At 41.7% G+C, this 24,288-nt stretch overlaps 2 protein-coding genes across 9 annotated transcripts in view; one reads left to right on the top strand and one right to left on the bottom strand.

The window, feature by feature from the left end:
- The window catches only part of FBXO36 (F-box protein 36), a 114,882-nt gene extending 103,334 nt beyond the window's left edge, over positions 1–11,548 (top strand). The window contains exon 4 of the mRNA XM_086337402.1: positions 9,640–11,548. Coding sequence (XP_086193528.1) covers positions 9,640–9,657 — 18 coding nt within the window. The 3' untranslated portion in view covers positions 9,658–11,548. The remainder of the gene's footprint in view (positions 1–9,639) is intronic.
- The window catches only part of SLC16A14 (solute carrier family 16 member 14), a 39,693-nt gene continuing 17,521 nt past the window's right edge, over positions 2,117–24,288 (bottom strand). For 2 of the 8 annotated variants that reach the window (XM_086337335.1, XM_086337337.1), the window contains exons 4-5: positions 20,769–21,752; positions 7,316–10,560 (exon numbers count right to left, since the gene is read on the bottom strand). In XM_086337335.1, the coding sequence (XP_086193461.1) occupies positions 10,409–10,560; positions 20,769–21,752 (1,136 nt within the window). In that variant the 3' untranslated portion in view covers positions 7,316–10,408. Of the gene's footprint in view, positions 2,465–7,315; positions 10,561–12,270; positions 13,369–20,768; positions 21,753–24,288 lie in introns of those variants that run through there. The other 6 variants (XM_086337330.1, XM_086337334.1, XM_086337342.1 and 3 more) reach the window with 5 other exon arrangements.

The raw sequence follows: 24,288 nt of genomic DNA, 5'->3' as shown, positions 1-24,288 counted from the left end.
CTGATGCCAAATGCTGCTGCTTCTATCTTTGCAATTCAACATCAGCCTTTTCTCCCCCACCACTGTTCCCCCAACATTTTGGCTTTACAACCCTCCATTCAGTGTTACGTTTAAGTCACACTCCATTTATTGTTATATTTAAGCATGGATCATTAACTTTCAGGGAGATTAGAAATCTTGTTTCCTTGGTTCACAGCTGTACCATCTAATTGCAAAGATGCTGAAAAAGATGAATCTAAAATCTACTGAAAAAAAGTATAGATTTGAAACAAAATATGACTTAAAAGCTACCTATTCCTTGGCTTTACAATGTTGAAATTTTACCTTTGTGTTACCTCATAAGTTGTGGCATCATGTTAAGAGAAATCATTCAGAGTCTAAAGAAAAAGGAATTGAATATTTCAAATGCAGATGTGATGAGTTCATTAAATGCCAAAAATTGTTCATTATAGCTTTTCAACCCAGGAAGGCAAAGCCACTGGAGTCCCTGCAGGTAGGCAACTTGTGCAGTGTGTGCCATCACAGAAAGTTCCTCTGGCAGAAAGGCATGTGAGCCTTCGAGTTGACACTGCCGACTGCTGGCTGGCCAGAGAGTCAGAAGAAGACGTCACAGTGGCACCACTTTATAATCATACAGAAGCTGGTGAAATCAAAGACTAAGCTGCAAACAGGAAGGCTAAGTCAATACCTTCTCTGCAGAATGGTACTTCTGTCTCACAAACAGGCAAATCAACGGATGTGTCCAGACTCGCCATTTTGCTTGTGTTCATCCAGTGTTACACCAACTAGACAAAGATCTTTTATGTGAATGCTTAGAAGCAAACACAAGGGGTGCTGAGACGTTCAAAATACTGAATAACTTCATTCAGTCTCATGGTTGATCCTGGAGTCACTGTGTTGAGGTTTGTACTGATGATGCAGGGCAATGGTGGCTGCTGTTAGTGCCTTGGCACCAGTCAGAGCAGGGCCACTCAAATGTACCAGAAGTCACTGTATTTTTCATTGGCATGCTTGTAGTCAAATAAGGGCCAGATTCACTTAAGGACATCCTTGATGAAACAGTAAAAATGATCACTTTTATGAAATCTTTACTCTTGATTTCACATCTTTTTGAATATCCTGTGTGACAAAATTGTTACCAAATCAAACTTGAGTCTGATAGAGCAGCAAAGCCAATCTACTGATCCTGGTTGTGGTGAAGGAAAATACAGTATTTATTGCAGGGTGCAAGGAATACAGGCAGCTCATGCTTAAAAGACCCAAATTCTTCTAGCTTTCCAGGGAGGTTTTTAAAAAAAGTGTGAGGTAACAGATTGCATGCAGAAACAAACATGAGAACCCTATCTGTTCTCAAACATGAGAACCCCCAACTGTCTTCTGTTAATCCAAATATTAAAGAAATTTGCAAAAATGTAAAACAATGTCACTACTCTTACTAAAATTTTTTTGGGGAAATGTGGTTACTTTTCAAAAAATGTTTTATACGAGTGTGAGTTCATTGTTATTTTAGAATGAAGTAATAACATAAATATTTTTTTAATTTTCTTAGTTTTGTTTCCTAATATGGTAAATAGCAACAAGATATAGCCTATAAAAACAGAAGATCTTTGGGACTTCATTGGGGACCCGAGACCCAAGAGTCTGAGAACTCTAAGTCTAGGATTTGTAGTCGGTGTCTTTCATTTGACAAGCAGACGTACCTAGGGATGGTTCTTCAATTGTCTTCTTGAGCCTCTATGTATTTTACATTATTAATTACAATTTCATTTAAGCAGGTCACAGATCTAATTTCCCTTAGCTTCCTAATCAAATTGTCACTTTTAGCAACAGTAGCTTCCTTTGCATGCAGGCAAGCGCTTTGCATGAGCTGGCCTTGTTCTATTAGGAGCCCAGTTTACATCTGTTGAGTGGAAAGGAACTATGGAGGGACACAGTGGAATAAAAATACTGTGTACTAGGAATGCTCCATAGGTAGTGATCGACCAGAATTTCATCCTGAAAAAAGGAAATAATCAAAGCAAGGGAGTCAGGGTGAGCACTTGAAACCGATTGGAGGTTGAGAGAAGTATTTATCACAACATTACACATTATGGTTAAAAATCAGAAACAACCTAAGTGGCCAACAATCAGGAGTTTGTTTTTATTTTTTTTTTAAAAAGATTTATTTATTTTTGGTTATTCTTCATTGGCTGGGACTTCGTTGCTTTGCTTGGATTTTTCCCGAGTTGTGGTGAGCAGGGGCTTCCTCCCTAGCTGCAGTGCACAGGCTTCTTACTGTAGCGGCTTCTCTTGGGCAGAGTATAGCCTCTAGCATGGGCTTCAGCAGCTGTGCTCGTGGGCTCTACGGTGCAAGCTCAGTAGTTGTGGCACATGGGCTTATTTGCTCTGTGGCATGTGGGATCCTCCTGGATCATGGATCGAATCTGTGTCTCCTGCATTGACAGGTGGATTCTTTACCACTGAGCTGCCAGGGAAGTTTGTTTTTAAAACATTATAATTTATACAGTCATTAAAAGTGATATTGCAGATAGATATTTGTCACATGGAATTTTTTTGGACATAAATTGACCATTTTTTCTCCCTCTCCTTGCCCCTTAAAAAAGAGTTGAAGTAGAATACCATTATCAAAACTATGTTAATCCCTCAGTTGTGCTGGAGTGAAAAAGCTGGTTGAGACCACTGGACTGAAGATGCGTATCAACTGATACAGAGAGATGTCACTGACACAGTGTTCATGCAAAGAACACATTATAATTTGCTTTATAATAACATTTAATTATACATTATAATTTAAAGTATAAAGTGATTTTTGTGAAACACACACAAAGTAAGAAGATATAAAAGATATTGCAATGTCTATATCAGAGTATTGGAATTACATTTAAATTTTCTTGTTGCTTATTTTTATTCTATTTTCAGTATACTAATACATACTTATGTGCTTACCAAATTCAGTATATCAATGAACATATAACAATACTTTTCTAACAGGAAAACAAAATTATTTTTAATTTGTTAAAATACAATAATAACTCACAAGTTTCTCTTTATTAAAGTGTTACACTGGTAGTGATTTAGCAAAAGGAAAAAACCATGCTAATAAACTCACTGTTGCTTTTTCAAATTGGCTAGAATGGTTTATTTTTTCGTCGTGCTGAAGGGCATGCAGGATCTTAGTTTCCTGACCAGGGATCAAACCCACAGCCCCTGAAGTGAAAGCATAGAGTCTTAACCACTGGACCAGCAGGGAAGTCCCTGGAATGTGTTATTCTTAAATATACTGAAAGCTGGTCTCCAATTTTAGTGACCATAAAGGAACTGGAACGCAAAAGTAGGAAGTCAAGAGATATCTGGAGTAACAGGAACGTTTGGCCTTCTCAACAGGAAAGTTGAGCAGTTTGGCTCAATTGCTAAAGAATCTACCTGCAATGTGGGACACCTGAGTTCGATCCCTGGGTTGGGAAGATCCCCTGGAGAAGGGAACAGCTATCCACTCCAGTATTCTGGCCTGGAGAATTCCATGGACACTATAGTCCATGGGTTCACAAAGAGTCAGACACGACTGAGCAACTTTCACTTTCTTTCACTTGGCCTTTTAGTACAAAATGAAGCAGGACAAAGGCTAACAGAGTTTTGCCAAGAGAACCCACTGGTCATAGCAAATGCCCTCTTCCAACAAAACAAGAGATGACTCTACATATGGATATTACCAGATGGCCAATACCATAATCAAATTGATTATGTTCTTTGCAACTGAAGATGGAGAAGCTCTATACAGTCAGCAAAAATAAGTCTGGGAGCTGACTGGCTCAGATCATGAACTCCTTACTGCAAAATTCAGACTTAAATTGGAGAAAGTAGGGAAAACCACTAGACCATTCAAGTATGACCAAAATCAAATCCTTTATGATTATACAGTGGAAGTGACAAATAGATTCAAGGGATTAGATCTGATAGAGTGCCTGAAGAACTATGGACAGAGGTTTGTAACACTGTACAGGAAGCGGTGATCAAGACCATCATCAAGAAAAAGAAACGCAAAAAGGCAAAATGGTTGTCTGAAGAGACCTTAAAAATAGCTGAGAAAAGAAGAGAAAGAAAGAAAGTGAAGTCGCTCAGTCGTGTCCAACTCTTTGAAACCATGTGGACTGTAGCCTACCAGGCTTCTCAATCCATGAAATTTTCCGGGCTAGAGTACTGGAGTGGGTTGCCATTTCCTTCTCCAGGGGATCTTCCCGACCCAGGGATTGAACCCAGTTCTCCCACATTGCAGGCAGGCGCTTTACTGTCTGAGCCACCAGGAAAGCCCAGAGAAGCTAAAGGCAAAGGAGAAAATGAAAGATATACCCACCTGAATGCAGAATTCCAAAGAATAGCAAGGAGAGATAAGAAAGCCTTCCTCAGTGATCAGTGCAAAGAAATAGAGGAAAACAATAGAATGGGAAAGACTAGAGATCTCTTCAAGAAAATCAGAAATACCAAGGGAACACTTCATTCAAAGATGGCACAATAAAGGACAGAAATGGTATGGACCTAACAGAAGCAGAAGATATTAAGAAGAGGTGGCAAGAATACACAGAACCATACAAAAAGGATTTGAATGACCCAGATAACCACAATGGTGTGATCACTCACCTAGAGCCAGACATCCTAGAGTGTGAAGTCAAGTGGGCCTTAAAAGCATCATTACAAACAAAGCTAGTGGAGCTGATGGAATTCCAACTGAGCTATTTCAAATCCTAAAAGATGATGCTGTGAAAGTGCTGCACTCAATATGCCAGAAAATCTGGAAAACTCAGCAGCGTACACCGGACTGGAAAAGGTCAGTTTTCATTCCCATCCCAAAGAAAGGCAATGCCAAAGAATGTTCAAATGATTGCACAATCGCATTCATTTCACATGTTAGCAAAGTAATGCTCAAAATTCTCCAGCTAGGCTTCAGTAGTATGTGAACCAAGAACTTCCAAATGTTCAAGCTGGATTTAGAAACAGCAAAGGAACCAGAGATCAAATAGTTAACATTTGTTGGATCACAGAAAACAAGAGAATTCCAGAAAAACATCAATTTATTCTTCATTGACTATGCTAAAGCCTTTGACTGTGTGGGTCACAACACACTGTGGAAGATTCTTAAAGAGATGGAAACACGTTACCTGCCTCCTGAGAAACTTGTATGCAAGTCAAGAGGCAACAGTTAGAATCGGACATGAAACAAGGGACTGGTTCCAAATTGGGAAAGGAGTATGTCAAGGCTGTATATTGTCACCCTGCTTATTTAACTTATATGCATAGTACATCATGTGAAGTGCTGGGCTGGATGAAGCAGAAGCTGGAATCAAGATTGCCAGGAGAAATATCAATAACCTCAGAAATGCAGATGATTCTACCCTAATGGCAGAAAGTGAAGAGGAACTAAAGAGCCTCTTGATGAAAGTGAAATAGAGTGAAAAAGCTGGCTTAAAATTCAACATTCAGAAAACTAAGACCATGGCATCTGGTCCCATCACTTCATGGCAAATAGATGGAGAAACAATGGAAACAGTGACAGACTTTATTTTCTTGAGCTCCTTAATCAGTGTAGATGGTGACTATAGCCATGAAATGAAAAGACTCTTGATTCTTGGAAGAAAAGCTATGAGAAACCTAGACAACATATTAAAAAGCAGGGACATTACATTGCTCACAAAGGTCTGTGTAGTCAAAGCTATGCTTTTTCCAGTAGTCATGTATGGATGTGAGAGCTGGACCATAAGGAAGGCTGAGCACTGAAAAATTGATGCTTTTGAATTGTGGTGTTGGAGAAAACTCTTGAGAATCCCTTGGACTGCAAGGAGATCCAACCAGTCAATCCAAAAGGAAATCAATCCTGAATATTCATTGGAAGGACTGATGCTGAAGCTGAAGCTCCAGTACTTTGCTCACCTGATGCAAAGAGCTGACTCATTTGAAAAGACCCTGATGCTGGGAAAGATTGAAGGTAGGAGGAGAAGGTGATGACAGGGGATGAGATGGTTGGATGATATCACCAACTCAATGGACATGAGTTTGAACAAGCTCTGGGAGATGGTGAAGGACAGGAAAGCTTAGAGTGCTGCAGTCCATGGGGTCACAACGAGTCAGATGCAACTAAGCAACTGTCAACAATAACAAGAATCAACTGATAAGCTTATCTACAAGGAAGATTTATTGGCCCCATCCCCCAAGATTCCAATCCACTAGGTTTTTATGTAGCTCCAGGAACCTGCATTTAAAACAATTTGGGGGACTTCCCTGGAAGTTCAGTTGTTAAGACTCCATGCTTCCAATGCAGGGAGTGTGGGTTTGACCCCTGGTTGGGAAACTAAAGATCCCACATGCCTTGTGGCCTAAAAATAAATAAATAGATGAAACACGAAAAAAAAATCTGGACACAAATTTTGAATTGGAAAAACATCCTGTGTATAAGGAAAAATGTCAGTCCCACCCCAGAACCCAAACTTCCTCCCCAGAGCTGAACATTGTTAATGTTTTTTTGTGTTTCCTTCCAGAAATGTTCCATATATATATACATATGTGTGTGTGTATATATATATGCATACACGCAAGCCATGAATCACCTGTTTTGTAGTTAGTAAAAATGTAATTGGGAGTGCATTACACATCTTGATTTTTTTCTCTTAGCAATATATCTTGTTGAATACCGTTTTCTAATTTTATAGATAGATCTATCTCTTTTTTGTAATATTTTCATAAATACCACACTTTATTAAACAGTTCCCACTGATGGACATTTAAATTATATCCAGTCTTTTATATAGCCAACAATAAATCAAACAACCCTTATTCATTTGTCTTTGTTCATGTACAAAAAATTTTAGAAATGTAGTTGCTCAGTTAAAAGGTTTTTAACCTTTTAAATTTTGTAGCTAAACTTGGCCTTCTAACAGTTAATGTTAGGTAATTTTCTCCAGGTGGTTTGGTAACCATGCATGCATGCATGCATGCTCAGTCACTCAGTCATGTCTGACTCTGCGGCTCCATGTAGCCCCCACTAGGCTCCTCTGTCCATGGGATTTTTCAGGCAAGAATACTGAAGTGAGTTGCCATTTCCTACCCCAGGGGATCTTCCTCACCCAGAGATCAAAGCCACGTCTCCTGTGTCTCCTGCATTGGCAGTGGGTTCTTTACCACTGTGCCACCTGGGAAGCAGGTTTGGTAACCACACCTAGAGAAAAACTCTTTTCCAGGGAAAGAACCGAACTGATAATCATCACTTCGGAATGTTCCTCTTAAAACCAAGAAAATAAAGATTTTGTACAGAAACTCACTGACCAACTTTAAAGTGGACAAAATTTATTTAGTTATATGTAAATAAAATTATTTGGATACATGAGGGAAAACCTATAAAGCATATAACATTACAATCAACTGTTTATAATATCTTCAAAGAACTGTAAATAATATTTTAAACAGGATATATTAATGTACTCACTGTAATTCTTTACAAGCATTCTCTTTTTTTCTGTTGGCAACATGAATATTGCAAGTAAGACTTACTTTGTTTTTGTAAAATGAGGATTTGATTTGGAAGAAATCATCACTTCCATAAATACAGTAAATCAACAAACAACCGGATGGACTGAACATGAGCAGGTCTAACTTGGATATTTAAAGCTGGACCATTGGATAAAAAGTTTGTATTTTGTGATCCACAACTAACAGTGCACACATTAACACTGGCTGTATAGCACCATTCCAAATATTTAACTCTGCCTGGAGAAGACTCTTGAGAGTCGCCTGGACTGCAAGGAGATCAAACCAGTCATTCCTAAAGGAAATCAACCCTGAACATTTATTGGAAGGGCCGATGCTGAAGCCGAAGCTCCAATACTTTGGCCACCTGATGTGAAGAGCCAATTCACTGGAAAAAATCCTGATGCTGGGAAAGACTGAGGGCAGGAGGAGAAGGGATGACAGAGGATGAGATGGTTGGATGGCATCATCGACACAATGGACATGAATTTGAGCAGACTCAGGGAGATAGTGAAGGACAGGGAAACCTGGTGTGCTGCAGTCCATGGGATCACAAGGAGTCAGACATGACTGAGCGACTAACAACAACGTTAATTTGATCGTGTCAGTAAATGAAAGTAAGGAAGCAATGTCATCAGTTTTAAAACCCACAACATGATTTTCAATCTAATCATCCTAAGTTAATGGTAAATATATATTGAGAGAGAAAAAACACTGTGTCCGCATTGAAGATTACCTTTATCAAAAACAGAGAGCAGGATCCTTTCATAGCAACCGAAGCTGTCACGATTACAAACAGGTCGTGTTGGACCGAATGGAGTATGACATGCAATTTATTATCTATCATAATTTACAGGCAATTCTCGAATCAGTGGAGGTAATATTGTGTGGGTATATTAGCCATGCTTTTGTTCCTCCTTTCCATTAGCTGCCTTTTATCATTATTGTTATTTTGGTGGCCTTTTTCATTACACAACCCCTCCCACTAGACATTAGAGCAGGAAATAATGGCGATGAAACAAAAAGGAAATGTGTGCATGTAATCACTTGTTAACAGCTCTGAAGGGTTTGGTGGAGTAAAAGACTGAAACAGCTGGCTAAAATTAGACTGGGGTAACATTCTGTGACTCCAGTTACTAGTACCATTCCTGTCTAATCATCAAGGATAATTGAGAATGGTCTGTACTCACTTTAGACAAATTTGACCTGAGACACCGGCAATGATATTAAAATATTTGTGTGTGTGTGATAAGCAAATCGTGAGTGAAAATTTAAATAGTTCTAAAATATGTGTAAACAAGTAAGGCAGCCAGAAAGTTCAAAATGATTCTCGGAAGAACATTTTGCAGTCTGAAAAATGTTTGGCTTAGAAAAATAGAGATCTCCGATAAAGGAAGAGCATTATTCAATGTCATGAATCATAGTTATCTTCTGTATGAAATCAATCAAGAGAGCTATTTTAAAAACTGTGCTGAGCTCAGGCAAATGAATTGTCCATAGCACACCAAGAGGCACTGGAGAGGGGCTGTTTGTTACCACCACTCCAATGTCAAGTGCACAGACGTTTGGACCAAGGGCCTTTTGCTTATTATCCTCACAACATGATAGTCTTATATTTGGGATTAGTAACATGCTTTACAAATGATTTAAACAACCAGCTTTACATGTCAATCAGCAATTAGTTTTCTACTTTATGTACTGGGTAAGAGAAACCCAGAAAAAAATGTCTATAGGCCCCAGAGCATGCTGATAAACTAAGAGGCCAATAAAACGAATAAAAATGCTTGAATTTTAGCCCTTGACTCAATGGTTATACGCACAAATATGACTTTCACTAAGGATATTATTTATATTATTTATTTGTTAAGATTTGTCTCAGATTCAGTTTATAACTATATAATACTGCATTAGGAGTAATGGCAAATGCTATTTTTAGAGAAAGATTTAGAAATTGTATGCCTTAGCTGCAGAATTCTTTAATAAAAATATAAACTGTGTTTCTTTAATTGTACTAAATGCATTGCCTTTGAAATTAGGGTCTGCCTTTGTTTTACACTGGTAGCGTGATTGCTCCCTGTAACACTTGCTGAAGTCTAGCATTTTCTTGTGCTTAAAATTCATTTACAGGTTTCCTCCACCATCTGAAAGCAGAGAGCATTCTATGAAACCTTAATTGAAATGGCATAAAGCAAAGAAGCCATGACCTCCAGACACATCTTGCTAATGGATACACAAATAAACTGAGATCAAGCATGGATGCTCAGAGACACCATCCAAAGTCCTGGTGACTTGATGCTGAGATGCCTGTGTGGTTCCTGGGAGGGAGCTTGGCACTGCCTCTGCAAAGGTTCGCAGCAAAACAAACGCTGAACAAGGTTCCCCTTTTTTTTGTAAAAGCAAAAATCCTCCAGTTTTTTCCTGTGAGCAAAAACTAATGCAGGTCTTTCGTAAAAGCAAAGTAGTGAAAAGCACTTTCAAAAAGCAGGGGAAACCTGTAACTGTTAAGTTTTCCAGAAGCACTTAGACACCTTATTTTCACCTTACAAAGAAGTAACTAGGTTGAGAAGCTTTCATTCTCTGTGTTAAAAGCTATATCTAAAACCCTAGTCGGAGTATGGATGATGAGATAGTTTTTAGAAGGGCATTTCTACCAGTGACTCAACAGGCTGTCTTTGCAGGACACTGTCATCTCTAAGGTGCACGTGGTCCATAGCACCTCTCCCCACACGGACAGGCAGCGCTGCTCTCACATGAAGCCATGGCAACGGCATTTAAAACAACAGTGCCAGTTACGGGACAACACGCTTTCCCACGACATGTCACAGGCTCCTCACAGGAACCATGTGAGGAATGCATGAGGATGACAAGGGAATCTTACACGGAACATCACAGGACACTACACATTTGCACCATCCATGTATTTTTTTCTGGATTGTTCTATAATTTGAATACACGGTTGAATGAGTAAAAAGAGGATTCCTACCATGTAGAGTAAACCACTTATATAGAAGGAAAAGTCATATTTTTGGGTGATGTCGTAGATCCACCCTACAAAACAGAAAAGAATATATTCAGCATAATGAAGTTGACATAAACAAAGTCAAGAACACAAAGCAAACATTTATTGCTACTATAAGTAATTTTCTAAGAATGTATTATATGTCATTTAATGCCCCAGACATTTCTTGTAGCCATTTTTGAGTCTGGGCACTGTTGGAACCTGAATTCTCAGTGCCTGGGAATGACTACATTTACCTTTAAAGCCACTGGGGTGCTTTTAAAGGCACTGAAACAGTAGCTGGCAGACTTATGGGGAAAATGTGGCTCATAGCCCTTGGGGGTAACTTTTAAGCAGGCACAAAGCCAACAGTGAAAAGTGACTCTAACGATTGTCTTTTTTACACAAATCTTTTCTAAAACCTCAAAATATTTCTGAAGAAGTTTCTAGTGTGTATCCAAAGAGGCTGAGCAGAAGATACTTGAACTTTGATTCATTCTGAAGTATATGAGGGTAAACATCTGTTTGAGAAGGAATCAAAATTTCTAGGTTTTATGAAATTCACATTTATAACTATAAACCTTAATATATATTTAAACTTATGAAAGTTTAAATTGCCAAAGACATAGCCTTAAATGGTAAGTTATCACTTCTTTTAAAAAATACTTTACTCTTAACGTTAGAGTCTGATGGGCTTCCCTAGTGGCTCAGGGGTAAAGAATACACCTGTCGACACGTGTTTGATCCCTGGGTTGGGAAGATTCACTGGAGAAGGAAATGGCAACCCACTCTAGTATTCTTGCCTGGGAAATCCCAGGGACAGAGGAGCCTGGTGGGCTATAGTACTTGGGGTCACAAAAAGAGTTGGAAAGACTTAGCAACTAAACAACAACAATATTAGTCTGATACTTTCATATAATGATCTTACTAGGGACTTCATAAAATTCTACCGTACTTCATGCATTCTAAGATACCATGAATTACATGATGCACCATTATCTTATATATCAATAAAAAAGGAATAATTGTCAATTAAAATATGACTTGATGTTTTCTTAGAACTATGTAAAAGGCATTCTGACTTCAGAGATGTTAAAATGTGGAAAAAAAGTTTCAGAAACTATGAGGCATGATGTTTCATTCACTTCAGTGATTAATTCTAAGGATCAGTCACATGTCATGGTGCCCACATTGCCAGTTATGCAAACTGAGAGGATTAAGCTAGATGCAGAATTTTATTTATGGTAAAAATGTAAATATTCACTTTTTCCATTTCAGCAAGTACATTAATTAGCAGAGGCACACGACCAAGATAATCACGATGGTGTGATCACTCACCTAGAGCCAGACATCCTGGAATGTGAAGTCAAGTGGGCCTTAGGAAGTATCACTAGGAACAAAGCTAGTGGAGGTGATGGAATTCCAGTTGAGCTATTTCAAATCCTGAAAGATGACTCTGTGAAAGTGCTGCACTCAATATGCCAGCAAATTTGGAAAACTCAGCAGTGGCCACAGAACTGGAAAAGGTGAGTTTTCATTCCAATCCCAAAGAAAGGCAATGCCAAAGAATGCTCAAACTACTGTACAATTGCATTCATCTCACACACTAGTAAAGTAATGCTCAAAATTCTCCAAGCCAGGCTTCAGCAATACGTGAACTGTGAACTTCCAGATGTTCAAGCTAGTTTTAGAAAAGGCAGAGGAACCAGAGATCAAATTGCCAACATCCGTTGGATCATGGAAAAAGCAAGAGATTTCCAGAAAAACATTTATTTCTGCTTTATTGACTATGCCAAAGCCTTAGATTGTGTGGATCACAATAAACTGTGGAAAATTCTGAAAGAGATGGAAATACCAGACCACCTCACCTGCCTCTTGAGAAACCTACATGCAAGTCAGGAAGCAACAGTTTGAATGGATATGGAACAACAGACTGGTTCCAAATAGGAAAAGGAGTACGTCAAGGCTGTATATTGTCACCCTACTTATTTAACTTATATGCAGAGTACATCACGAGAAACGCTGGGCTGGAAGAAGCACAAGCTGGAATCAAAATTGCTGGGAGAAATATAAATAACCTCAGATATGCAGATGACACCACCCTTATGGCAGAATGTGAAGAGGAACTAAAAAGTCTCTTGATGAAAGTGAAAGAGGAGAGTGAAGAAGTTGGCTCAACATTCAGAAAACGAAGATCATGGCATCCAGTCCCATCACTTCATGGGAAATAGATGGGGAAACAGTGGATCAGTGTCAGACTTTATTTTTGGGGGCTCCAAAATCACTGCAGATGGTGATTGCACCCATGAAATTAAAAGACGCTTACTCCTTGGAAGGAAAGTTATGACCAACCTAGATAGCATATTGAAGAGCAGAGACATTACTTTGCCAACAAAGGTCCATCTAGTCAAGGCTATGGTTTTTCCAGTGGTCATGTATGGATGTGAGAGTTGGACTGTGAAGAAAGCTGAGCGCCAAAGAATTGATGCTTTTGAACTGTGGTGATGGAGAAGATTCTTGAGAGTCCCTTGGACTGCAAGGAGATCCAACCAGTCCATTCTGAAGGAGATCAGCCCTGGGATTTCTTTGGAAAGAATGCTGCTAAAGCTGAAACTCCAGTACTTTGGCCACCTCATGCGAAGAGTTTACTCATTGGAAAAGACTCTGATGCTGGGAGGGATTGGGAGCAGGAGGAGAAGGGGACGACAGAGGACGAGATGGCTGGATGGCATCACCGACTTGATGGATGTGAGTCTGAGTGAACTCCGGGAGTTGGTGATGGACAGGGAGGCCTGGCGTGCTGCGATTCATGGGATCGCAAAGAGTTGGACACGACTGAGCGACTGAACTGAACTGAACTGAAGAAAAATATAAATGATTTAATGACCAAACATAGTATTCCATGGCCACTTTTAAAAAGTATCTAATGATACTGCAAATGAATGCATAAATGTAACTTACAACCCTCTCCCACCAATAAACAGCTACACAAAATCAACTGCTAAATGTGTAAACTAGTTCCTCTGACTTCCTGCGTGTTATCTGTATCTCTTGCTTATTGTAGCCAGTGCTTAATGTTCCTGAATGAGTCAAGGCCATCATAAAGAAAAACAAACACTTAATAGCATCAAAAATGTATACTTTTCAAAAATCCCTCAACAGCTATGAATTCTGGATATACTTTAAAAGGAAACCAAGCTTTTGAGTCTGTTATTTGATACATAAAAGAAGAGAAAATCAGAATCTTTAAATGTGGCTTAGTAAATGTTCTATCCAGAGAAGGCAATGGCACCCCACTCAGTACTCTTGCCTGGAAAATCCCATGGACGGAGGAGCCTGGTAGGCTGTAGTCCATGGGGTCGCTAAGAGTCGGACACGACTGAGCGACTTCCCTTTCACTTTTCACTTTCATGCGTTAGAGAAGGAAATGGCAACCCACTCCAGTGTTCTTGCCTGGAGAATCCCAGGGATGGGGGAGCCTGGTGGGCTGCCGTCTATGGGGTCGCACAGAGTCGGACACGACTGAAGCGACTTAGCAGCAGCAGCAGCAGCAAATGTTCTATCATCTTTTTTTTACTCTCCAATTTGAGACAAGAGGGACAGATAAGATTACGCATATAATCCAGAAACAGTGATTCAGCTTCAGCACTGAATCAGAAAGTTCACTAACACGTGAACTAAAATACACCCAGCTTTGCTAGTGCCTCCATTTGTCAGCTGTGGAGCACTGTGAATTATGATGAAGTGAAGAATTCACTGGCAGATAATGCTGAGTGGTATGTCTTCACAAGCAGAGTACAAGACAGCACTATCTTAAGTTATAATTTGTAAAAAATCAATACATATAAACAAGGTTCTTTTAACAGTCCACTCATTCCAGATGAACACTGATCTTGTCGGTTTAACAGTTCATTCCTCACTTTTCTATGATCAAGTCATTGGGAGTTAGAAAGTGGTGCCTCTAAACAACCAACAGCTCAAACAGGTTGATTTTCCACCACTGCTTAACATGAACTCAGAGACAGGACAAAATCCTCATTAGAAAATTAATATGTACTTGGGCTTCCCTGGTGACTCAGAGGTTAAAGCATCTGCCCCCAATGCGGGAGACCCAGGTTCAATCCCTGGGTCAGGAAGATCCCCTGGAGAGGGAAATGGCAACCCACTCCAGTATTCTTGCCTGGAGAATCTCACGGATGGAGGAGCCTGGTGGGCTACAGTCCATGGGGTCGCAAAGAGTCGGACATGACTGAGCGACTTCACTTCACTTCAGTGATTTTTTTCAATAAAAATTTCAGTTCAGACTATTTACTTACTTACTTTTTTGTTAGAAGTGGTTGAGTACAAGCTCCAGGGCTCTGGGACATAGCCCCTATGCACCTCTCTTGCTGCCCCGAACTCAAATAGAGGCACAAGCCATTCTGAATTTTTTGGAGTTTCAAGCACATTTGTCTTGGCACCCTGACTGTACATGTACTATTACTCCTTCTGGGGGACAGTAATAAACCCATCACCCTTAGAGAACATCCTACCATCGCCTTCCACCACTCCATCATCCCTGTTGCCTGCAGACTATAGAAAACAGCACTTGGTATTGTTATAGCCTTACACTGAATTAGTTATATTTTAAACTCTTTCACCTTTCCTCTACAAGTATAAACTTCTGTAAAAACACCTTCACACGTCCCAGTCTTTAAAAGTAACTCAATTTTTCAAAAAGTGCAACCAAATTTACCAAACAATTTGACAGTGCAAATTGTTAGGAGTGGCCCTAACTGTTACATTAAATGAATTCCATGGTTTTCTCCAATCTACCTTTAGGATTTATTCTGAAATGATTCCAGATCCTGCCATCTCTGCTAGTTTGAACTCAACCCAGTCCTGAGTCTGATGCAAAGCAGGTCGGGAGACAGCACTTCTATCACATGCTTCAGTCCAGCACATGGGGACAGAACTCGTTAGCAACGACACATTTCAGAGGAGACGCCCACCTCACTCATCCATCACCCATCTCTCCCGTCCTTCACCCATCTCTCCCTATAGGTCTGATCTCAGTCCTTTGTTTTGGAGCTCAGAATTCTTGGCAGTCCTGATCCAACCATCAACTGAAATCAACAGCTTCAAAGTAAAAACCTGGTTCCTTATTAATTTGCATTCCTTTTTCATTTGAGTCTATCAAATGAGGAGTGATGGCTGTTTTTCTTACTTAATAAATAAGTGTTCCAAGCTCTTGGTGAAAAAAATTACAAATTATTGTTAGCCTGTTACATTTTGTGTGACTACTGGAGATAATTGTGGATGCTTGGTCAGTCAAATCTGGTGGCTGAGTTTTGCTATACTTTACCCTGGAAACATCTAAAAAAGGATCTACTATTACTACGTCTTTTAAAAGAGACAAACTGAATGCCCAGAACATTATACAATGAATTACATCAAGAAGTTAGTGTTGCTAAATGACACGGTTGAAGTGACTGTTCAATATCTCTGATTGCATATTCTTCTGCTAAATGGATATGTGTGATTATCTAACATGCTACTAAATTGTACCAGATTTTTTTTAATGCCAGTAGAAATCACTTTGAAAAATGGAAAACACATTCATTTTTAAACCCATTAAAAAAGAAAAAGCTAATGTGAACAGTACTTTTCCTTATAGCACTTCAAGCTAAGTAATAATTTCTAGCCCACCTGGAATTTCTAGCAAGAATTTAATGTGGTTATTTAGTCACTCATATTGCCAGCCACTGCTATAATGCATAAAGGCTGGCCTTGTGTCTCATTGCAATATTGGCTCCTTGGCCTGGAAAATCAATGAATTAAACACAATGCAGTTAGCCAATCATGATGCTCAGCATTTCTCAGCACATAGGTTCAGTGGAAGAAGAAATAAACAAAAAGAAGGAAAGGCCCCTTTAGGTTGCTGGCCTGGAGATGTACATCAGAACATTGATTTTAACATTTCCATGGCAGCATTTTGAGGATTCCCTGGTGGCTCGGATGGTAAAGAATCTGCCTGCAATGTGGGAGACCCAGGTTTGATCCCTAGGTTGGGAAGATCCACTAGAGAAGGGAATGGCTACCCACTCCAGCACTCCTGCCTGGAGAATCCCATGGACAAAGGAGACTGGGGGGCTACACTATGGCAGCATTTAACACACATCCACCATTAATACAGTGCTTTCTACCATCCATCGTGGATCAAATTCAGCTACAGACTCCACTTCTAGGGAGGAACCTTGAAGCAGAGATCAGACCTGAGGACTGAGAGGTGGGTATAACTCCCTGCCTTCTAGTTGTAATTCCTTTCCCTTCCACTCAAGAAAGGGCACTAGAATTCAAATGTGTGAAAAGGAAATGACCATAGGGATGGGATAAGAAAACCATGCTGTCAGACCTTGGTGCTTTAATTAACACTGATCATGAATTACTTACGCAGTACCTCATAGCTGCTTTGTGATAGATAGATTGCTACTGCAATCTAATGAAAAAGTAAAAGTGAAAGTCGCTCACTTTCTTTTCACTACTCTTTGCGACCCCATGGACTATAGAGTCCATGGAATTCTCCAGGCCAGAATACTGGAGTGGGAAGCCTTTCCCTTCTCCAGGGGATCTTCCCAACCCAGGGATCAAACCCACGTCTCCCGCATTGCAGGCGGATTCTTTACCAGCTGAGCCACAAGGGAAGTCCAAGAATACTGGAGTGGGTAGCCTAGCCCTTCAAGGGATCTTCGAGACCCAGGAATCGAACTGGGGTCTCCCACATTGCAGGTGGATTCTTTACCAACTGAGCTATCAGGGAAGCCCATTGCAATCTAATGGATCAGTATAAAATAATTTCAGACTGACCATTAGAAGCAGAAAGTACCCCCTGATCATGCAAAGAAACATCAATGGCAGATTCTATTTCCACATACAATATATCTGAAGGACTTACAACAAGAGGGTGGATGAGTCACTGATTAAGTCCCCATCCCCTTAATGGATATTTAACTTCTTTGGAAGTTACCACTGGTTGATTAATCCAATTCCCATTCCAAATCTTTTCTCCTTTCCTTCCTCTAGTCCTGAGGCTAGAACAGAAAGTTCTCCAATTTTCATTTTCCCTTGAAGCTTAGACTCACTGTGAGACATGGTTCTGGCCAATTAGATATAAGTGGAAGTCTGCTGGGACTTTCATCCCTTCCTCTTTCTTGTTATAAGTAAGTTTGTAGTGACTGGAGCCACTGGAGCCAGTATGTGACTGTGAGCAACCAGCATGAGTAAAAGGCCAAAAGGATCTTGAGACATTGTCTCAATATCATCTAGTTTCTGAATTCCAGATTTCTGGTTATGTGATGCAATTAAATCTCTATTTAAGCTATTGTTGTTGGGGTGTGATTTTACAACCAAATGCATCCCTAACTGATAGAGAATTCTATACAATGAGATCACCGAGCAGTTCTGACTTTTCAGCTGCCAACAGTCTACTGCATTGCTATAGATATTCACTGTCACCTAGAAATGCTGGCTTGCACTTCTGTGTATGAGCAGAAAATAGGAGCAGCCTGACTCAGAAGGGGCCCCATATGTAGCCTCTGGGTTTCCTAAAACAAGTCTTGCGTTTTAAACCTTTAGATAGCCAGCTGCCAGTGTTGTCAGCTGAACTGTTATTGTTCAGTTGCTAAGTTGTGTCCAACTCTTTACGACCCCATGGACTGTAGCCTGCCAGGCTCCTCTGTCCTTCAGTATCTCCGGGAGTTTGCTCAAACACATGTCCACTGATTCGGTGATGCCACCCAACCACCTCATTCTCTGTCACCCCCTTCTCCTCCTGCCCTCAATCTTTCTGAGCATCAGTTGAATAAAAAAAAAAATATATATATATATATATAATTTCTGGAGCTTCAAATCGTGTTGGGTGGGACATAAAGATGGGTGTGTTAGTTAGCACAAGCCCTCTGCCAGTAGGGCCCTAGGATAGGAGATGACTGTGGGTCTGTAGGGAGACTGGGAAGAGAGGTGGGAGGGTTTCGGCCTGAATCCATGAGTTTCCCCAGCTACCGGGAAGAAGTATTTCTGCACAGGATATGAGAATAAAGGGCCAGGAGCAGCCAGAAAGGAGAGGGTGGGACATTTGAATAGGTGAGGCTCCTCCGGTGAAAACCTGCCCAGAACTTCTGGTAGCTCTCACAACTGCTGCCCAACCCCGGCCTGGATGCCCCCAACAGCCACCTCCTGAGACCACCTGGGTGTTAACATTTGACCCCAGCCTCTGTCATGCCTTGCAGGCTCCTGCCTTCAATCTCAGGACTGTGGGGAGACTCTGTGACTTTGCCCAGCACCTGACTTCTTGGGGACTGGGTCAATCTGCCACAAAGCTTAAAACTTGCCCAGAATGACAGGTTCAGAGATGTACCTGCCCAGGCATGGGACTCCTCCTGGGTGCCTATGGCTTCTGGCATGCCTTATGCAAGTAGTAAATTCTCCACTGAACTGAGGTGAACGTATGTGAGAGATCTCACCCTAGATGTTGGCAACTGGAGGCCTCTGGGCCTTGGGTAAGCAGAATGTCCCACCTCTCCCCAGATGCCCACATGCTAATCTCTGGAACCTGTGAAGTTACCTTAGGCGGCAAAAGGGACTCTGCAGATGGAATTAAGTTTAGGATCTTGAGATGGGTTTTTTTCTGGATTATCCAGTGGACCCAATGCCACAGGCATCTTTAAAAATGAGAGGAGGCAGCAGAGTCAGAACCACGGAGAAACAAGAAGATGCTCTGCTGCTGGCATAGATGATGGAGGAAGGGGTCAGGGGACAAAAAAGCAGGTGGTCCCCAGAAGCTGCAAAAGGCAAGCAAACATATGGCCCCAGAGAGCTTCCAGAAAGAATATGGTTCCACCAACACCTTGGTTTTGGCCCACTGTGATCCAGTCCTTGGAAGGAAAGTTATGACCAACCTAGAAAGCATATTAAAAAGCAGTGAGACATTACTTTGCCAACAAAGATCCGTCTAGTCAAGGCTATGGTTTTTCCAGTGGTCACGTATGGATGTGAGAGTTAGACTATAAAGAAAGCTGAGAGCTGAAAAATTGATGCTTTTGAACTGTGGTGTTAGAGAAGACTCTTGAGAATCCCTTGGACCGCAAGGAGATCCAACCAGTCCATCCTAAAGGAGATCAGCCCTCGGTGTTCATTGGAAGGACTGATGCTGAAGCTCAAACTCCAATACTTTGGCCACCTGATGCAAAGAGCTGACTTATCTGAAAAGACCCTGATGCTGGGAAAGATTGAGGGCAGGAGGAGAAGGGGACGACAGAGGATGAGATGGTTGGATGGCATCACTGACTCAATGGACATGGGTTTGAGTAGACTCCAGGAGTTGGTGGCATGCTACAGTTCATGGGGTTGCAAAGAGTTGGACATGACTGAGCAACTGAACTGAACTGAACTGATCCAGTTTAGCCTTCTGACCTCTAGAACTGTAAGATTATACATTTGTATTGTTTTAAGCCAGTAAGTTTGTGGAGATTTATTACAGCACCAGTAGAAAACTCCCGGGCTTCTCAAGTGGCACTAGTGGTAAAGAACCTGCCTGCCAATGCGGGAGATGTAAAAGATACGGGTTCGATCCCTGGGTCAGGAAGATCCCCTGGAGGAGGGCATGGCAACCCACTCCAGCGTTCTTGCCTGGAGAATCCCATCCCATGGACAGAGGAGCCTAGTGGGCTACAGTCCATGGGATCGCAAAGAGTCGGACATGACTGGAGCAACTTAGCACACACACAGAAACTCCTACAAGGCTAGCTCCAGCCCACAGATCTGTTGAATCTACAGATGTGTTTTGAAAATCTGGAAAAGTCACCTGAGAGTGCAGAGTCCTAGCTTCTCGTGGGTTGTTGGTTGGGGGTGGGGGGAGTGCTAACAACAGGAGAGCTAGTCATGATTTTCTGTTATTTCTTGGTGAAATCAGCTTGAACTGGCAGAGACTGCCTCCTTCTAATGGGGTGCAGGCTCTGCACTATGGCACTCTCTGTTTTACCAGCCTGGTTGTTTATCTCACAGGTTAAGGACCAAAAGTTCATCTACATTCTATGTGAAAGAATAACCTTTAAGTTGCTAAAATTTATACACAAGAAATTGGGGGCAGGAATGGGGGCAGGGAGAAAGGAGTGTGTGCACACATGGAAACTTACTTCATATTCATCCTGGATTTTTAATATAAATGAGAACCCGACCTTTCTACATGCACTCTAAGCTCTTAATGCCTTGAAGGGTTTACCTGCAAAAGGCGGTCCCAGCAACGCGGAGATGCCGTTAGCACAGATGATGATTCCGTAGGCATTGGCCAGGTGCTCAATCCCCACCAAGTCTTCCGTCACCACGGGCATCAGGGAGAAATAACCGCTGGAAAAGCCTATCAGGGCACAGATGACTGCCAGGCCGGCGTAGGTGTGCATCAAGGGCAGAATAAAAATACTGAGGACCAGGGTGAAGTTGGCCATCAGGAAGACATTCCACACGCTGATGCAGGGTAGGTCGGCCACAATGCCCAGGACCACTTTCCCGAAGATGTGAACTATGGCTATGATCGAAGTCAGGGGGAACACATCATTTTGCTCTGATAAATTGTACAAGTTGACTATTTCTGGGAGGTGAATGAAAGGGATGACGAAGCTGCTGTAGGCAAACAGAGCCCAGAAAATAAAGGCGACAAACATCCGATTAGTAAAGAGCGAGGCTGTCCCAAAATAGCCCGAGTACCAGTCCCAAAAGCCCTTCCTGACCCTCATGGTCAGCTGGCTCACCGTCTTCAGAAGCCGGAAGGCGCACATGTCCTTTCTGTGCGCGGCTTTCTCCTGGCACGCCTGGGCGGGCGCGTCCCCGAGGGAGCTGTCCTCGGGGCCAGGGCCTCCCCGCTTCTCTTCGGCGTCCCTCAGTTGTCCGCTGGACCTGATCGATTCGGTGGAGTGAGCCGGCAGGACGTGGTGCGGCGCCTTCCCTTCCGGACCATCGCCGTCCATCCCAGGCGAGAGGGGCCTCATGAGCGCCCCGCACACACACAGGTTCAGGGACACGGCGCCCTGGATGAACATGGCGTTCCGCCAGCCGTACTCCGCGCACAGGTACTTGAGCAACACGGTCATGAGGAACGTGCCGAAGCCGGTCCCGGTGGTGCTGAGACCCTGGGCGAGCGCGCGCCTCTTCTGAAAGTACCTGCCCACCATGACCACGGCCGGCAGGTAGGCCATCCCGCTGCCGAAGCCTGCGGCCCCGAGAGGGGAGAAAAGGCAGACAGCACAACGTAAATGGCCACAGCCCCAGGTGGCAGCCTTTGAGATCATCTGCATCTCATTACCTTCATCTCGGTAACTGTTTTTGAATAACAACAATGGTTTAGCTGCTAAGTCGCCTCCCACTCTTGCAACCCCACGGACTAGATATAGCCTGCCAGGCTCCTCTGTCCATGGGATGTTCCAGGCCAAATACTGGAGTGGGTTGCCATTTCCTTCTCCAAATAACAATAGCCAGTACTTATTGACCACTCACCCGGGTCCATGTGCTTTACAGACATTACCACAGGTAATCCCCTCTATAAAATTGTAACATCTTACACAATAGATGCCATTATTCCCATTTTGTACTTGGAGAAGCTGACACTCAGAAAGACTCTGAACCCAGGTGTGTTTTTGTCGTCCAAAATGTGGGCTTTTCCTGCTGTGGCCTACACCCACCCCGAGTTTTCTCTTCTTTTGGATAACTTTTAAACAAAGATATAATCATGTTTGTTTTAAAAAAAAGGAGCTTGGGAGGTAAGTACCAAGATCATCACCCACAGAAGCCTGTTTCTAGTCCATCATTTCTCCCAACAGGCTTTTCAGAATAGGTTACACCAATAATAATAATAAATTATATTAGATAAATTATATATACTAAATAAACAACTAAAGTAAAGTCTGCATTCTCACATGAGAATATAAGCTCCACCAGGGCAGGACTGTGTGTATTTTAGCCCCTGGTATGCTGGGCATTGCCCAGAATACATAGCATGTGCTTAATGATTTGTTGAAAGATAGCATGCATTCTGAGCCCTCTGCTGTCAGTGCTAACTGCACTTAAAACACAGGAAGTACTCATGGACAAGGGGAGGAAGTGATTCCAGGCAATTTGCAGAAGCCTTAGGAATGGGCCAATGTGTTTCCAAATTCATCAGAAGAATAAAAGGAATTAAAATGTACCCATGAGTATACATAGCTACTAGACATCAAAACCACCTAATACTCATTTGTAGCTCTGATTTTTTAAATTGTATTTCTTAGAAAACAGGAACAGCTGGTGGTTTACATGGGCAAAATTAATGCTGCTGGGGAAGGTGGTGTGTGTTGGGGGCAGGGGTACTGGGAACACCGTGCTTTCGCACAGTTTTGCTGAACCTAACAGTTGTGGTGCTGTGCTCCGACTCTTTGTGACCCCATGGACTGAAGTCCACCAGGCTCCTTTGTCCATGGGAATTTTCCAGGCAAGAATACTGGAATAGATTGCCATTTCCTTCTCCAGGAGATCTTTATGACCCAGGGATTGAATCCACACCTCTTATGTCTCCTGTAGTGGCAAGTGGGTTCTTTACCACTGCAGGGCACCTCGGAAGCCCTAAAATGGCTCTAAAAATGAAGTTTATTAAAAAATAAAATAAATATGAAATCAAATAGAGCACTGGCCAAGAGGTTAAAGGTTGTGTTCTCAACTTCTAGGTACAGATGGAGGGAAACCATAAAACCCCGCTTCAGCTGTTCAAGGGGTTCCCATTCTGTTCTAATGCTTACAACCTCCTGATATTAGGATAGCAGCTTAATAGCAGAGAAGAGACTGTGACCAACAGCATGCCCCAAAGCTGAGAAGCTTCCCTAGTTCAGCATCATTTAACAGTTTCAAAATTACTTGAATTTGGAAGGAGACCAGAGCAGTCATACACACAAATATAATAATAACAGTTACCGCTAATTGAGTGGCGATGATGTTCCAGTTGCCTTTCAGGTTTTATCTGGTTTAATTTTCACAATAACCTGAAAGCTACCTGTTGGTTATACCCAAATTATTAAAGCGAGCATTGAACCTCATGGAGATTAAGAAACTTTCCCTGCAACAGGTAGCTGGAGAATCTGGATTGGAAGGCAGACCCAACTGCACGGTTGGGTCCCTTTCCATCGTCCGTGCTCTGTCTCATCCTTAACTGCTCATCCCCTGGCTGCCAGGATGGAGCTGCAGAAGCATTTTGCTCCAGCTTTTAAAATAGATGAATTCTTTAAACTGGATAATCTCATCATTATCTTATCTGAAAAATGAATCATTCCTTGATATCATAAAATATCCAGAAGGTATTTAAATTTCTAATTGTCTTAAGCTGCTGCTCAGTTGCTTCAGTCATTTCCTACTCTTTGTAACCCTATGGACTGTAGCCTGCCAGGCTCCTCTGTCCATGGGATTCTCCAGGCAAGAATACTGGAGTGGGTTGCCATTTCTTTCTGCAGGGGATCTTCCCGACCCAGGGATCGAACCCATGTCCCCTGAATTTGCAGCTGGATTTTTTTTTTTACTGCTGAGCCACTGGGGAAGACCCTGTCTCAAAAATGACCATATTTTTAAAACATTTGTTTAAATCAAGTAAGGCCCACACTTTGCTATTTGTTGGTCTATATATATATATATATATATATATATATATTTATTATTTTTTTTAAGTCTCTTAAGTTCTCTATTTTCCTCACAATTTACTTGTTGAGGAAACTGGATCATTTGTCCTT

The sequence above is a fragment of the Bos grunniens genome, chromosome 2 (genome assembly GCF_055505025.1).
Source record: "Bos grunniens cultivar Pamir isolate PY7600 chromosome 2, Bosgru_T2T1.0, whole genome shotgun sequence".
In the NCBI taxonomy this organism is placed as follows: Eukaryota; Metazoa; Chordata; class Mammalia; order Artiodactyla; family Bovidae; genus Bos; species Bos grunniens.
Note: the sequence above shows the minus strand (reverse complement) of the source record. Positions and strands in the feature narration are given on the sequence as shown.